This window comes from Priapulus caudatus, unplaced genomic scaffold, assembly GCF_000485595.1.
Source record: "Priapulus caudatus unplaced genomic scaffold, Priapulus_caudatus-5.0.1 Scaffold280, whole genome shotgun sequence".
Classification (NCBI taxonomy): Eukaryota; Metazoa; Priapulida; class Priapulimorpha; order Priapulimorphida; family Priapulidae; genus Priapulus; species Priapulus caudatus.
In genome coordinates, this window is record NW_014577341.1 from 183,709 (window position 1) to 200,009 (window position 16,301).

The following is a 16,301-nucleotide window of genomic DNA, read 5'->3' on the forward strand; positions in this document are numbered from 1 at the left end:
GGCATGGGATGGCATGGGATGGCATGGGATGGCATGGGATGGGATGGCATGGTATGGCATGGGATGGCATGGGATGGGATGAGATGGAATGAGATATGGGATGGGATGCGATGGGATGGGATTGGATGGGATGGGATGGCATGGGATGGCATGGGATGGCACTGAGTGGGATGAGATGGGATGTGATGGGATGGGATATGTGATGGGATGTGGTGCGATGAGATGGGATGGCATGGCATGGAATGGGATGGATGGATGCATGGATGCATGGATGGATGCATGGATAGATAGATAGTTATATTTTTGCGGTATTTTCCTTTCAACCAAGCGCTCACCAGCTGAGTAACGCCACTGATTTCCCCGGGCAACGCCGGGTATCCCGCTAGTATAATATATTGAAAAGAAAAACATACACGATAACCACAGATTAACTCAAAGTATATTACGCAGTAACTCCAATATTGACCGAGAGGTGGCGGTAGGCTCTCAGAGGAAAATAGCTCACTATCTTTCTACGAACATGTTTTGATTTGCGACAGACCATTATATAATTTATGATTTTTTAAATATCAATGTCAATGGGATGAAACCTTTGCATGCGTATCATGAGTTATACCTGAAGTATTTATGACAAGGATAGGTTGACTAATAGCGAATGGTCACTGGAGTAGTGTCGTGTAAGGTCCAACCGACAGCACTCAGCAGCACTACAATGCTTCAAGGGATAGCGGATCACTTCCTGCAAAATGTTAGCTTGTGCTTTCATTTAGGCTCGTTTACAGTATATATATATATATTTTGAAACTTTGTTATCTGCTTTATTTGAATATACTTGTGGTTTTTAATTAGATGCCATACATCGCTTCTGCCGAGTCGATGACGATCTCATGTGCTTGCAGTAATAGCGGATCATTGTCAGGTGTACCGAATCACGTACTCGATGGTCGCCATAAAATGTAAAACTATACGGACAGATGCTAATTAGGACTTACGCGGTGTCCTGAATTCGTAATCAATCGATATTAGCCACTGGGTACTATACACACACTATATTATTTCACTAATTCACTGTTAAATCGCAATCCTTCAACGCCATGCAAGCACGGCCGCCATTTCTGTTGCCACAGTCACAGTGTCAGTGCCACGGGCCCACTTCACTTGGACCATTTCAATAATATTAATAATGATGCCTTGAAGTTGATGGTAAAAAAACAGGAAATGTGTTTACTACCAAATTGAGTCTTAGACGCTTATTCTTAATGATTGACGCACGCACGCACGCCACTCCACGAACAACAAATATAGAGACTATATTTCTGTTTGTGCACAGTGGCGACGGCGTGCGTTCGGGTCCATACCTATGTGCCCCGGTACCCATGTGTCCCGGTACCTATAGGCGTTTTTATGTAAGCGAAATCGGTAAATTGGTTTCCTAAATCACGTGATCAGCGGTTTGGTGAAAGCGCTTTTGTTACCCGGTACATAAAAACAACGCAAGATGGCAGACCATTTGGTTAGGATTTAGCTGATCTTCGTACGTTTTTATAACACATTAACTTATTATTCTTATATAATCATTTATTAAGAAAACTACTTAATAACTTACGTTTGACTATCCGCCATATTGAATGTTGAAATCGTCTGAAATCGCTCGCTGGGCAATTTCGACTGTTTCGCAAAGCATTTTCGCAAACCATCTAGATAAAAACGAGAAACGACCAAAGCGCTTTCACGAAACCGTCTAGATAAGTGGAAGATTTGCGAAACCGTAAAGCGTATTCGCTTAGATAAAAACGCCTTATATGTCCCAGTACCCAGGTATCTAGTATGTGTCCCAGTACCTATGTGTCCCCAGTAACCAGGTACCTATGTGTCCCAGTACCCAGGTACCTATGTGTCCCCGTACCTATGTTTCCCAGTACCTATGTGTCCCGGTACCTATGCGTCCCAGTACCCAGGTACCTATGTGTCCTGATACCTATGTTTCCCGGTACCTAAACTAAAAAACTAAAAAAACTAAAAAAACATTTTAATTTTTTGTTTGTTGACGTAACAGCCTAGGCCTAATCCTGAAATCCTTTGTTTCGTGTACTGGGAAACAGGTACCGGGACACATACTATTAGGTACCTGGGTACTGGGACACATAGGTACCGGGACACATAGGTACCTGGGTACTGGGACACATAGGTACCGGGACACATAGGTACCGGGACACATAGGTACCTGGGTACTGGGACACATACAGGCATGAAAATTTTCCGGATTTCCGCTTTTTCCCCGATCCCAGAATTGTTTCCGCGTTTTCCGAGTTTACGTGCAGCATTCGTAATCTACCACGGCATATGTACATGCAGGCGCACGGTTTATCGATCGTCTACTGCGGCTGGCAGCAAGCTAGACTGGTACCCGGTCGACAGTTCCACACCCTACACTAATGTCATTGTAGCGAAGGATATATGCCGGAGTGCCGGAGTATGTACTCTACATGTACGTCCACACGCAAGAACAAGCGTGCAACCCAGGGTACACTGAAAGGTCACCTCTGGCTAGACTGGTTCGCGGCCGAACTGTTTGTCGCAGAGCGTGTACATTGTCTAGCAGAGCGTGAGGCCGGATAGCAGTCTACCCTTCGACAAAAACAATAAAGGTGGCTGGCTGCTAGACTGATACCCGTTCGCCACCTTCACTCCGGCATATATCCTTCGCTACACTGACGTTAGTGTAGCGTGTGGAACTGTCGACCGGGTACCAGTCTAGCTTGCTGCCAGCCGCACATGTTTCGGTATGTGTTCTGCTATATGGAAGGATCTTAATCCAGATTCTCTTTAAATATAAGGTTAAAAATCTCATTACAGAATGCACCAGATTGCATGATTCTGACCCCCAAAATTAAAAAATCTTTCTACCGTGGGAGGGGGTACCCCCCCCCGCCTTAGGGGTTCCCCTCCCGCCTCAGGGTTCCCCCCCCCGCCTCGGGGGTTTTCAGTGTTTTTCTTAACCGGTCATTTTCATGCCTGCACATAGGTACCGGGACACATAGGTACCTGGGACACATAGGTATGACCCCGTGCGTTCGGTTCGGTGAGATTGCATGTTGTATGCATGAATGTCAAGTTTGCATGACTTGAGAGATAAAAGCTCATTTAGAACCGTCATCATCGGGCAATATATTATATATTAAATTTATCTCAATTTTATACTGAAATTTTTGCATTTATAGGAGAGCCAATGACTTAGTGTTTGGCTACTAAATTCCTGGATCACATGATGGCCAGCCAGCAGTTACAGAGTTGCCAACGAAACTACATTTCGTCATTGGTAACAGGTTTGGTAGGATGCAGGTGGCGCCGCTATCAGCAGTTGAGAGACCGAACAAGAAAGGTGCATCATGTGTGATAACAAGTTTAAACTGCTACAGAGCAGATACGTAATATATGAGTTTGCATGGTACACTTGACTGTTTAATGCTGAAGGGCAGTGCTATATGGTATTATAATATAACATATTACAGTCTTTATAGATATGAGCAATTGCTTAAAATTATTAATGTAAATGTCTTGTTGAAAAAGGACAATAAATAATATTGATATTTGCACCTTTTTCAGAAAGATATACTATGGTTTGGAATGTTGGTGGTCACATATGTGTATACTATGATATGGCTGTACTTTTGGCTTGTTAGCAACAATGACTTCAATGATTTTGACTGGTGAGCTCAAATTTACTGCTAAATTAAAATTAAAGCGTGGATGTTTTTTTTTACAAAGTTTATATGATGGGCTTACAGGTTTCATATACATGCTGGTTTGCGGTAATCCAGCACCCTTGAGATGGGGGGGGGGGGGTTGCCAGACCACTGAAGATTCCAAACCATTCATTGTCAGATAAAGAACAACAGAAATAACAATACTTCACCACCTCTCATCTCTTATGTGCCATGTTGAAGGGTGAAAATTATAACTGGGAGTGACGATAGCACGTATAAGCAATCAAGAGCTAATGATACATTAGATAATAATGTGTTATATATTAGCACTTGGAACAATGTTTGTTTATATCGCGGAAAGCGGTGACACCACTGATCGGTGGATACACAAACTAATGACCACCGGTTTCAATTCGTACTGGTGAGCGAGTGCTGAATTACTGAGGTCCAACTAGTATCGCCATAAAGTATTTGTCTATCCACCTCATGAAGTAAAATAAGACGATCACGTACACATGTTATTATTTTTATTGCTTATGATGAGTTCAAGTCTGGTTGCCCAGCTGAAAATATGATATATATATTTTTGTCTTGTAGCAAGGTTAATTGTCAAAAAAGATACCCTGACATAATTTATAAATCAGACTCATGTATATCTCCTAGCAGCTGTGGTCAGTTGTTTAATTGTGCCAGTTTTAGATTTGAATATAGGGAATTAACATCTTTCTGCTTTTTTAGGTTCATATATAATAACCTTGGCTTCTGGTTTCGTTGGTATTGGCTGATGGTTGGCCTTGCCTCAGTTGCTCTTTGTTACACGTCTTTCATGTTAGTAAGTGACTTATATCTTCTAACTCTGCTTTCATCACCTTTGCTACATATGGCTTTTGTAAACTATAAGTCCTTATGTTGTATACCTCCTATAATGGACACACAATTTTTTGCTTGATTACATTAAATGTAAAAATAATTAACAAAAATTACAGTTAATACAATGATAAATTAATAAAATTAGCACTATAAACAAAATATTGTATGAAGTTGGATTTGCTTTCAGATACATTTGTTTTCACATTTTGTCTATCTCATAGTTCTCATCCTAAATTCGTATTTGATTCAGGTGCTTTCATTGCTACGTTTTGTGCTTGGGAATGGGCTGTTTCTACATGGACTGCATAAGTGTGTGCTGCTCATAATTTTTGCCATCTGTCTTGCTGAGACTGTCATCGTAACAGAGATTTGGCGTACAGAATGGGCCGTTGTCCTCATCTCCCTTGAGGTATGAATCATCTGCACATTGTCAATCACACACCGTACCCTCAGTCACTATACTGTCCGTGTTTGTTAGTACATGTACAAAGCCGTAAAGTAAATATTTGTGATTTAATTGATTGTTAACAGTTATTGATTGTAAATAATGTTGTTAAATAACAATTGTAAATAACATTGATTGTAAACAATTAATTAATTAATTGTTTTTGTTACAAATGTTATACACGTTCCTGTGCGTTTCAGGTGTTTGCTCCATTTCTGTGGTTTGCTTGGACCGCGTTACTGACGTTGTTTTCGTGGCCAATCATATCTGGCTGGTTTAGTATTTCCGGCGCAGGTGAGCAATAACAGCCATTGCATGATATCGGTGTTTCATATAATATTGCATCTCATTGCCTTTGTCTATTTAATTGATGAAATGTTATTGGCTGCTGAGATTAGATGTGAGTATTAGAAAATCATGAACATCCATCAGTGTGTCTATCAAACTAGCAGCTCAGGCAGCAAGGTCTATAAATAACAGTAGTATGCCTGGGTCATTTAACCAGAAATATCTGTTACCAATTATAGGAAACGTCATTGCATTGCAGTTGCACACATTTCGTATGTGACTGAGTGGAACAGTGCTGGTGTGAAAATATGTAATCCTTTCAATGGTACATGCATACAGCTGCGGCACTAGTTTTCAATTGTGCGGCACAGTTAAACTTTTGTTAGCCACTGGACTGCAAGAGTAATATATATATATATATATATATATATATATATATATATATATATATATATATATATATATATAGAGGTATTTCGGCACACATAACACTGCTTAGGCTTTTTGCTTCTTCGACATATTGTGTGTTAGCAGCAGCAGTACAGTAACAGTTGCAGAGGTGGGCCGTGGTAATGCAGTAACAGCAGGAGTAACTCGGTAAGGGTACCAGAACGCATAGTAGCAGCGGCATTAGCAGCAACAGTAGCAGCAGCATCAGCAGCAGCAGTAGCAGCAGCAGTAGCAGCAGCAGTATTCGAGTAGTAGTAGACTGTAGTCATAGCACACTATAGCAGCAGTAATCAGTAGAGCAGAAAATATAGCCCTCAAAGCAGCACTGAGATTAACGCACTGCTGGTTACTCCAGGTGATCCTAACGTTACTAAATATATCCTCAAACTCTCACCTGATATAAATGTTTTTATGTTGGTTAAATTTGCAAAAATCTAGACAATTTGGTAATTTCTGTTGTCTAACACTATTCCCCCAGTACTGTTCAGATACTGGCGTCTCTCTGTTTTTCACCGGCAAATTAGGGCATATAAAGAAGGTAATAAAGCATGAAAAGTAAACAGAAACACTAATTGTATTTTCATACATTTTATTTTGTACAAATAACACACAAATGTACTACTTGATGGTGCTAGAAATTCGTGACGTAATCACTTTAACTGAGGTGATGGTGATTAATGGTGATGGAGGTGATGGTGTTGGTACGTGTGGTGGTGGCGAGGGTGGCAATGATAAAGGTGGTAGTGGTGGTGGTGTTTAAGGAGATGGTAATGACTATGTTAATGGTGCTGTTTACATACACCTATACGCAGAGAGGAATTATCTATTGGACTTGATTGAAGGTTAGCAGTTATCCAGAAATAATTACTGCCAGTTATGAAATATATCAGGGCAGATTATGAAATTTTACACAGAATCAGTACATTATTTTATATAAAACAGAATTATACAACGTATGTGTCTGTGTGCAGGTCATAGGATAGTGCTACTGGTCGCCTACATCGGACTGATGATGTTCGTGTATTTGTGTCCGTTGATGATTCGATCTCCATGCATCACGTCACGAGCAGAGCTGCCAATGAAACCCCTGCTGTTTGGTCATAGGGGTGCCCCAGAGGTGTGTTGTCATTCTATGTGTCCTGCTGTGACAATTATTTCCCTCTCAGATATACAAACAGGTGTCAAGATGTTGTTCTGCTTAACTATGCATTTATTTGAAGTACAAAAGCAATTAGGTTGCAACTTTTTGCGTATAAATTTGGTGTTTAAGGAGGCATACTTCATGAAGGGGAGTCCAGATGGCATGTTTTGAGGGATTCTTTTAGCAATTGCAGTGGGATGGTGCAATTTGCTTCATTGTGATGGATTTTGCATAGTAAATGGGTCACTGTAAAGATATGAAATACTGTAAAAGATACACTGTAAAAGATTTGACCATATTTTAGTATAATATAACTTACACGTTCATTGAAGTTTCTTTGTGGTGTAAAAAAAATCTGTATAAATATTAGGAACTGAATTCAATTCGTTTAAACGATGCGGCGTTTGGAATTGAAACTAAGTATTTATAATCATAATAAATTTATTGTATAAATTAATAAATTATCTGATGTTTCTCTGATGAAGACGTGGCTCTATGTGCATCTGGCAAGCAGCGTTTTACGCCTAAATTAGAAACCTGGCGAAGCGCTTCTCGTCTCGGCCATCCTATGACAGAGGCAACACTAAGTTCATCTCATGCAACTCTGTGTTATATTCCTCAGATAGCTCCAGAGAACACCATGTTCTCGTATAGACAAGCCATGAAATACAATGTCTTTGGTGTGGAAACAGACGTACACATCAGGTATGTGCATCCGGGTTGTTGTTCTACATCAATGTCTAGGGAGTTTTCATTTAATCTAATCCCAAATATGACAACATATGTGTGCAGTTGTATAGATTTTGTTGGAAAATGGAAGGTTAGCTTGAATGCGTTAAATTCGAATGAGTCGGGTTTTGATTATTGGACTTGTTATTGGATTGATTATTGGATTGGTTATTGGGTTATTGTTTGGATTCGATTGGTTTATTGGATGTCAAACTTACTGCCGCAGTTACGACGGCATTCCGTTTCTAATGCACGACAATACGCTGAAGAGGACGACCAACATTGCTGAGCTAGGCCCTGATTCTCAGAACTCCGACGTGTCTTTCTTCAACATGTCCGATTTACGTCTACTAGATGCCGGCTCGTGGTTTCTCCAGGTATAATAGACTAGTATAAAGAATATACTTATTGCATAGACTATAATAGTTGTTCAACCTTATATTTGAAAATTTACAATCGCTCGTGACAATCGTTTTTGCAATAAGAGAACATCCAATGATATCAGTTTGGAAATAAAAAATAGTAAAAATATACACACACCCTGTTTACTCTGATTCTGGTATAATTCTATTAATTCTGCTATAATTTTATCTGTGCAGTGTATGGTCAGTGTCAAATTGAATTCCCATCCTTTCTTTTCAGGATGACCCTTTTGGGACGGTGGCCTCTTTATCTGCAGAAGATCGTGATGAAATCTGGCAGCAGAAGATTCCAACTCTTGAGGAGTTTGTAGATTTTGCTAGCTCTGCCAACGTGAGTTTGGTATTCGATCTCAGTCGGCCACCTAAAGGACACCCGAATCATGACAATTTCGTAGACGTGGTCCTGGATCTCATATTATCGTCACCTGCAGACCATTCCCGTGTGAGTGAATACATGTGCTAGCATAATGTTCGACGAAGACACTCTCACAGTACATATGAGGTGGAGACGTGCTATTAGTACTGTGTTAATTTGCATGACGGTGTATTAGACGGTTTCTTTAGTAAATTACGAATGCAGTCAGATATTTCTCCTGGATTTGGTCCTGCAATCATTAAGCAATCATGTAAACAATGACAATACCTGTCACTTACATGATTAATCGTACATTGCAAGATTTTGATCTCATGTCATGTGGTGGTTGTGAAATGCACACTAAAACACAATTTTGAATAATTCTACCCACCTGTAGAAAATGAGATTCATCACCGTTGGTATGATTAATACTTTTAAACAATCAATATCGGGATTTATTTTGGCACTATGCATGTTTGGTCAGGGATAGGAAACTCATTCTTTTTTTGATATGCGATCAAACATTGAAGATTTTAATAGTTTTTAATTCGTATAATACCACTGTGATAACTAATCGAAATTAGCCAAATTAATTAGTATATTTCGTTAACACCAAACTGCCAACTTCATTTAGGTGTGGTGGCTTCCCTTACGCCAGCGAGAAAATGTTCAACAGAGGGCACCAGACTTTATATATGTATCTGAAATTGTCAACTCGACAGAGAATCTGTTGAAGATGAAAATCGATGTGCTTAATCTACTACACCCGCAATTCGACCAAGATGAAGTTCAGTAAGTAAGAAAATATCTTATGAAAAATATACTTTGAAAAATTCGAGTTTTACTCGTAGGTATTTAACTAAAGTTGTAAACAAATTATTTACATGATTCTCAAGAAAAGATTCTCATGATCTCTACAAGTCTCAATGGTTCACAGACATAAAACACAATAATGTTCAAAGAAAGGATCGTGTAATTCTGACTCGCAGATTAGCCAAAACGAAATTTGTGTACATGCAGTTGACCAAATTGTTTGTTTTCTTTGTGCCAGTTCTCACAACAATTTCTGCCGTGGTCAGAGGTTTTATGTAGCAGTGTTATGCTATATTTGTAAATATTTTATAGCTTATATTCTATATTTTTATTCCTTTTTGAAAAGTCAAATACGAGGAAGCATTCATTTACCACTCATAATAGATTTCAGCAAATTTTAGAAAGGAGCATGTAGCAAATATTATTACTGTAAAATTTTCCTGACGATGTGTCAAAATACCCCTACTGTAATGTACATTTTATTTGTCTTCAGGTATTTTAACCACTACAATATTAGCCTGAACATGTACGTGGTGAACAATGCGTGGCTTTTCTCCTTTTACTGGTGCATCGGAGTGGAATCGGTGACGACCAACAGGTGTCAGCACTTGCAGCGCCTATCAGAGCCACTGCTCCTCATGGTGAGCTAATATCAGCATTTCAATATAATTGCAGTAACTATTTTAAAATGCCACAATAGTGGGTACATACTAAATAGTCGAACAGTTTTCACAAGAGTGCTGCCAATATACTACCATAGGCGATTAGTGCTTACCTATACTAATGGTATGTCTCATGTGGCTACTTGTTGGTGCACACTTCACTGGTTATGTTGACAAGCTATTAACTACTATAAGTGTTATCATTTCTAGGAAAAGCTTTTGTGAGTATTCTTTTGTTTGTGAAACACAGAGTGCCTCTTAGTGTAAGCTTTGTTCGAATTAGGTAATATGACACCTCTACTATCTCTTGGTTGGCTCTTTAGTTCTAGATTGTTATAGACGGTATATTTTAAAGTCATGCATCCGCAACTCTGTCCACATTGCATAGTACAGTCAGGAATCTATAGATTTATTTAGATGAGGTTGTGGTATATTATCTGTTAATCTAATAGCAGATCGGCTTATGTTGCCCATTGTATCACAGTTAGAGTAAGATAAGACTGATCCTATAGTTTTCAAGATAATCTATCAGTAGTAAAACAAGCAATGATGATAATCTTTGTTATGCATTACAGAGCAAGGACGTCTTTTCTTTGATGTGGTTAGTGACAAGTGCTACGTCCTTTCTAACTGTGGTTGGCATGTTTCTTCTGATCAAGTATGTACCACTGTATCAATTATTTTTAGGTCCTACATACCTTCTAACAAGGGATATAATTACTAATATGGTGACATATATATCCACAATATATTCACACATGATTGATAGCACGTTTTGGTATAATTGAGTACATTTATGATGAATATAATTGAAAAGGCTATAACTTGTGTGTTGTTTATACATGTATTTTTTCTTTAATCTCGTGATTTTGGTTTTGCAGTACATTCAATAATTTCCTTCATTCGTCTGTATTCATATACTTGAAAAGCTCAAATGTGTTTGCATTGAAAACCTATAGTCTTAAATGTATTGTTTTATGTGGGTAGTCAATAGAATGTGTGTCTTGGTGATTTAGACTTGATCTTTTATGAGCTTGTCTGCTGTTATGTCTGGTTTATAGAATTTCCTCTTTTTAATTCTTTAGGTCTGTTGATCTTTGTTTTTTTGTGTTAAAGGAATCGGCCTGATGTCAATCAAAGTTATATCCCAGAAGCCGGCCCAGTTTTGTGATTATTTGAGGTTTAATTAATTTATTATTAAATGTTAATCTTTTGTTGATGTTAATGTTAATCTTAATGGTAATGTTAATTAATAATGTTAATGTAATGTTTTGTTAAATTAAATGTGCTGTGGATAATTTTGTACAGATATTTCCCCGAGAGCAATTGTTTGAATTATTATCTCAGATTGATATATAATTTGCCATATAATACTCCGTATTTACAAGGAAATAACACTTCGCATCAATGTTAAGCAGGTCTGGAAGTTATAGAGGGTGGTGTGAATTTATTAAATACACATGTGCATGTGTGCATGTTAGTAATATGTCATCTACGGTGCAACGACAGTTGCTGTTCTGATACTAATATACATGTAGTACATGCATGCTTGAACATCTTAATTGGTTTTAGGCTTAGTTATTTATTAGTTATTTTGTTGTCAGTCCTACAACATAGCACATTTCTTCTGCAGATACCGATTATTGTGCACCTGCAGACAGCAGCCGATGAGCCACTTACAGGCGGGAAACACTGAGAGGCAGCGTCGAAGTGGTATGAAAGATAAATTACTGGTGTCCGTGGCAGACGGAGATTACAGTGCAGACCCGAGTTCACTCGGCAATCACTACAAAGACTGGAACATTAGTGAATCATGTGATACTGATGATCCATATCATTTAGAAGGGGGAGACCTCGGCGATTCTTTCCTCCAGTCGCTACACCATAGCGAAGTAAAGGTAGACATCTGAATCCATGTGTTTTACTTGTATGCGACTAGCAATATAAAAAAAACTACATCGCTACTTTAGTACATATACTATATGCTAGTAGTGATATAATTTTGATAATGTGCACAGATCGTCCAGCAAGAGGTGCACTGTCTTCCAATTACCATCGTTGTTGATTCATTGTTTAGGCATGATTGGGCGCTACTTGATGAAAGCAGGTGACACCTGTCTGTTATACACATTCACACACACTTAAGTGGTTTTGCATGAAACAGTGCTGCCAAATTTGTAATCGATTTGTAATTGTGTGTTTTTATGTAGTTTCTGCTAGTTTCCACATAAAACTAGAATTAACAGTTTACATGAAAGATAGTGATCCACTGTTGTTGTTGTTGTTGTTGGTGTTGGTGTTGTTGTTGTTGTTGGTATCAGTTTATCATGAGTCTAATAGTATAATTTTTATAATGATGGCCTTACTACTATACTAGTTAATTGTCTTCAAAGCTTTCGATGGTTTCAGATCTGGTTTACAGCTAATGGAAGCTTTGCGATGTCAATTAACTTTACATATCATGTCTTACCACTCTTTTGTAATTAAGAATGTTCCTAACCATGTTCCTAAATATTTTGCAATGATCTATGATTAATTATGCCAAAGTTGATTAAGCTTAACCACCTTATTTTGACAGACCAAGATTATGGAACAGTCATAAAAAATCACTGGAAACATTGATTTAGCTAGCTAGCAGCATATAGGTATTTTGTGATCCCAAATGTTTTATCGCTGCATTTCCTTCTCTAAAGCATATATATATTCCATGCATACATTTGTATAGACATTAGAAGCGTTTTTTGAAATTATTTATTCCTATGCATTCTTTCTATCTACATGTGTGTAATTAAATGTTATATGAAGTCTTTTATGGTAATGATGTAATATATAGTATTTTGTAGTGCATATTTAAAGCATTTTTTCCTGCATAAAAATAACCAGGACCCCGACCAACTAGGCCTAATAGGTAGTACAACATGGTTATTACCATAGAAATAATATAGATACATTGTGTATCTATATTATTTCTATGGTTATTACTGTCAACGTTGTGACCACCTTTTTTAGGCAGAAGTCATTTCTGCATGCAGTAAAAGCTTATGCAGTTTGGCGCTCTGTAATAAAGATTTGTAGAATCTCTCTCGGCATGTAAAAAGTCTAATTATGTAAGAAGTTACATGCTTTAATGCTTCTAGATAGCGTTGAGTGGTCAATGACACCAAGCACGCTACTGCACGTGCCATTCTATAGTTGACCTTGTGTAAACATTTTCTTGTGTAGAGTTCAGAAATGTTATGTATGCAATGCTACAAACATTCCATGATGCAATCCTTTAACGTAGGTCAGTGTGATCAACGATGAGTCAAACAACGTCTACGCGAAGAAAATTCGGTACAAAGATCCGGGGTTTTAAACCGCGGGTTAGTTGCCGTCACTGTTTTAGATGTGGGTAATTTACAACCACGTCTAGGCGATGGTTCTAAAACAGGTTTTCAAAAACCTGACTTTGATAACCCACTGAGATTAATATTTCCGTTCATAGGTTGCGTGTAATATACAGGCCTTATGATAGCCGTGGGGACGCACTATCTAGTTCCTTGAGACCATATCCTCTTGAGACCCATCTATCTCCTTCCTTGCTTCCACCCTGGTAGATACGAGTTTCATAATGGATTCATTTGCCGCTCGTAGGCGAGTTTTCCTTTTGAAATCGCTTTTGCGTTTACATTTGTGATTGAAATTTCCAGCTTGTACCCTGGTAACTAAACCATTTCCGGACTAATATTTGTCGTGTATTATGCTAACTTCGTCGTGTAACCCTAGCTATTTAGTGTGCAGAAAGTCTGTGATTGTCCGATGCCTCGTATTCATTTAGAGGCTTACGGTAATTATATTATTATTATTATGACACTCATACCCGGTGATCGTATAACTATGCTGTTTAGTGCTCTCGCAGTATTTTTGAAATGCACACTGTAAATAGTATGTGTAGGAGCAGGAGACGTTTTTCCTTTAATGAAATTTTAGTGAAAATATCTAAATGGGTACCCCAAGTGCAATGGTGTGTAAATTATTGATTATTGAGATTTGCTATCACCTTCTTTAGTCAATTATACATCAGGTCATCACTAGGAAGATAGCGATGTATTTGTGACGTTATGTTATTATTTTATATAACTGATACAAATTGTAGTGCGCTTTATTAACGCAAGAGTATACTTCATTGTTTCTATAAAGGTGTCCCGCTTTTGTTATGTAATTGCACGAAACAATACTAATATATTACTTATTTATTGACTGCGTTTACTGTTAATTCGCACACGTTTCATGTTTTGAATTTTTCATTATAATATAATAAATATATGTGTGTTGAAATATGCCTTGAACTGCTTGTGTTTCTAATGCAATTGCTGCATTTATTAATGTCTTGGCTAGTAGAATTTGCAGCTTACTTTATTAAAGGGTAGAAGATTCATGTTACCCGCGACATTCCCACACAAAAATAACCTGGCGAGTTAAAACTCATTGCTTCATGTGATGTGTTTGGCTCACGGGGAAATATTTTTGATATGTTTGACTATGATATATGTTTCACGTACGCTTTAGTGCTGCAGTCACATCTGCACGGCTTGAGTGCGAAATCATGCCGTTGCTCCCGTTATACGAGTATAGAATTCCTGAAAGTTCGAATGAAACTGTGAGCTCAGGCAGATGTAGTGTCGGCGATATTCACGGTAAAACAATATATGCCATGAACTTTTGGTCCTTATTTTTAGTTCATGAAACAGAAACTGCTGTGTGTGTGTATATATATATGTATATATATATAATGTCAGAGGCGTAGTCAAGTCAACGTCTGCGAAAGTTCATTCCACGCGATATTTGAAGAGGGTAGTAACCGTCCATGTTCATATATCGAAAAGAGAGCCATGCCGGTAGGTGAAAAGTGCGGCCTAACATAAAAAAGTTCAGATAGTATTTTTTAGCGGGGAACTGGTTTTAATGGCTTCCTTAAAAATAAACAGCATACCTGTACTTTTTAGTTATATACCGTATCGTTTTTACCTTAACGATTGGGGCTAAGGTTTTATTTTGCTTGCAAAGAGGAATTAAAGTGATTACGTCACCGTAAATTGTAAAAAAAAAAAAAATTCACTGATAAAATATAAGTAATTCTGTTCACTTTTTATGGTTAAATTGCTGCATTATACTTCTTATTTTACTATATTGTTCGATGTGAACATACACTCGTGACTCATACATAGCCCATAGCAAGCAATTAATGTTAGGAACACTAATATCAAATCGTCCAGGTTTTTGGGATTTTTAACTAGTTGAGAAACAGTATCTTATCAGGTAAGAATTTGACGATACGTTTAGTCCCGTTATAGTTCTTACTTTTAATGTAAAAAAATGGCAACAAACATTTTACACATTTTACCTTATAAAATTCATGACGTAGTAAATTTAAGCGACTAAAACAGTGGTGCGTTAGACCATTCTCGTCCTTTCCTGCGCAAGCACAGTAAGTCAATTAATTCCAGTGAGATTACTGTTTAGCTCCTCTAACCAGTAGTTTGACGCAACACCCCCAGGTTGCAAGTGTCAACGAGAATACCCCAACTTTAACGCGTAAGCGCCTGCTTTTATTCCATTTTCAACCCTTTTTTTACATTTCTTTATATTTTTCTTAACGAAAAAAAGATGTTTCGTAAGTGTAAATGCCATGCAGATTTGAAAAGCCTCATGATTTCCTTGGCAGTGTATAGATGAGATGTTTTGTATGGTTGCAAATATTTTATATAGCTTTTTTTGAGTATACGGGGTTGGGTATAATTCTGAACGCAATTGTCTACACCATGACACCCAATCGAAGCTGTAATGTTTAAAACAATTTACGTGAGTGTTTCTCTCATGTAATACAATTAAACCGCTCACAAACCACAACCAATCTTCGTTATTTCCTTCGTAAGTATCAAGAATTTCTCTGATATGCTCTACAGATGGGTTTTTCGAGATCGCAGCAACAACCTCCATTAACGTAACGGAGGCCTAAACTAACGTAACGTTCCGTTAACGTAGGCCTAGGTGTTTTCTTCATTACTTAGGAAAGTATGGCGATAGCTCCGTTGGTGACAAACCCGTACCCTTTTAGTTGGTTAGTCATTACGCACACACAATGTCTTTTTCGCGACAGTATTGTGCCTACTATTCTATTAAATTCCCAGGCTCGTATGATTCTGGCGGTCTATCATGGGCATAGAAATGTATAGAGAGCCGAGCTAGTATACTATTTCTATGGCTACGGTGATAAACGCACTCCTCATCCCACCAGCGCGTCCTACAGTAAGCAGTAAACGGTGTGTGTGTGTGCGCGTGCGTGCGTGCGTGTGTGCGTGTGTGTGTGCGTGTGTGTGTGTGTGTGTGTGTGTGTGTGTGTGTGTGTGTGTGTGTGTGTGTGTGTGTGTGTGTGTGTT

General features: G+C 38.2%; 1 protein-coding gene across 6 annotated transcripts; it reads left to right on the forward strand.

Annotated features, from left to right (window-relative positions):
- Positions 1-499: 499 nt before the first annotated feature.
- Positions 500-14,199, forward strand: LOC106808486 (glycerophosphodiester phosphodiesterase domain-containing protein 5-like). Of its 6 annotated transcripts, XM_014811226.1 has the most exons (15): positions 500-748; positions 3,222-3,382; positions 3,607-3,710; positions 4,446-4,539; positions 4,828-4,986; positions 5,223-5,316; positions 6,732-6,877; positions 7,524-7,606; positions 7,857-8,007; positions 8,273-8,494; positions 9,042-9,199; positions 9,714-9,861; positions 10,458-10,540; positions 10,999-11,062; positions 11,516-11,599. In XM_014811226.1, the coding sequence occupies exons 2-14, from the start codon at positions 3,266-3,268 to the stop codon at positions 11,051-11,053; spliced, it is 1,614 nt and encodes a 537-aa protein (XP_014666712.1). In that variant the 5' UTR covers positions 500-748; positions 3,222-3,265; the 3' UTR covers positions 11,054-11,062; positions 11,516-11,599. The 6 variants fall into 6 exon arrangements, with proteins under 6 accessions (XP_014666712.1, XP_014666709.1, XP_014666707.1 ...); XM_014811223.1 differs by lacking the exon at positions 10,999-11,062 and having other exon boundaries at positions 500-781; positions 11,516-14,199; XM_014811221.1 differs by lacking the exon at positions 10,999-11,062 and having other exon boundaries at positions 11,516-14,199.
- The last annotated feature ends 2,102 nt before the right edge of the window (positions 14,200-16,301 follow it).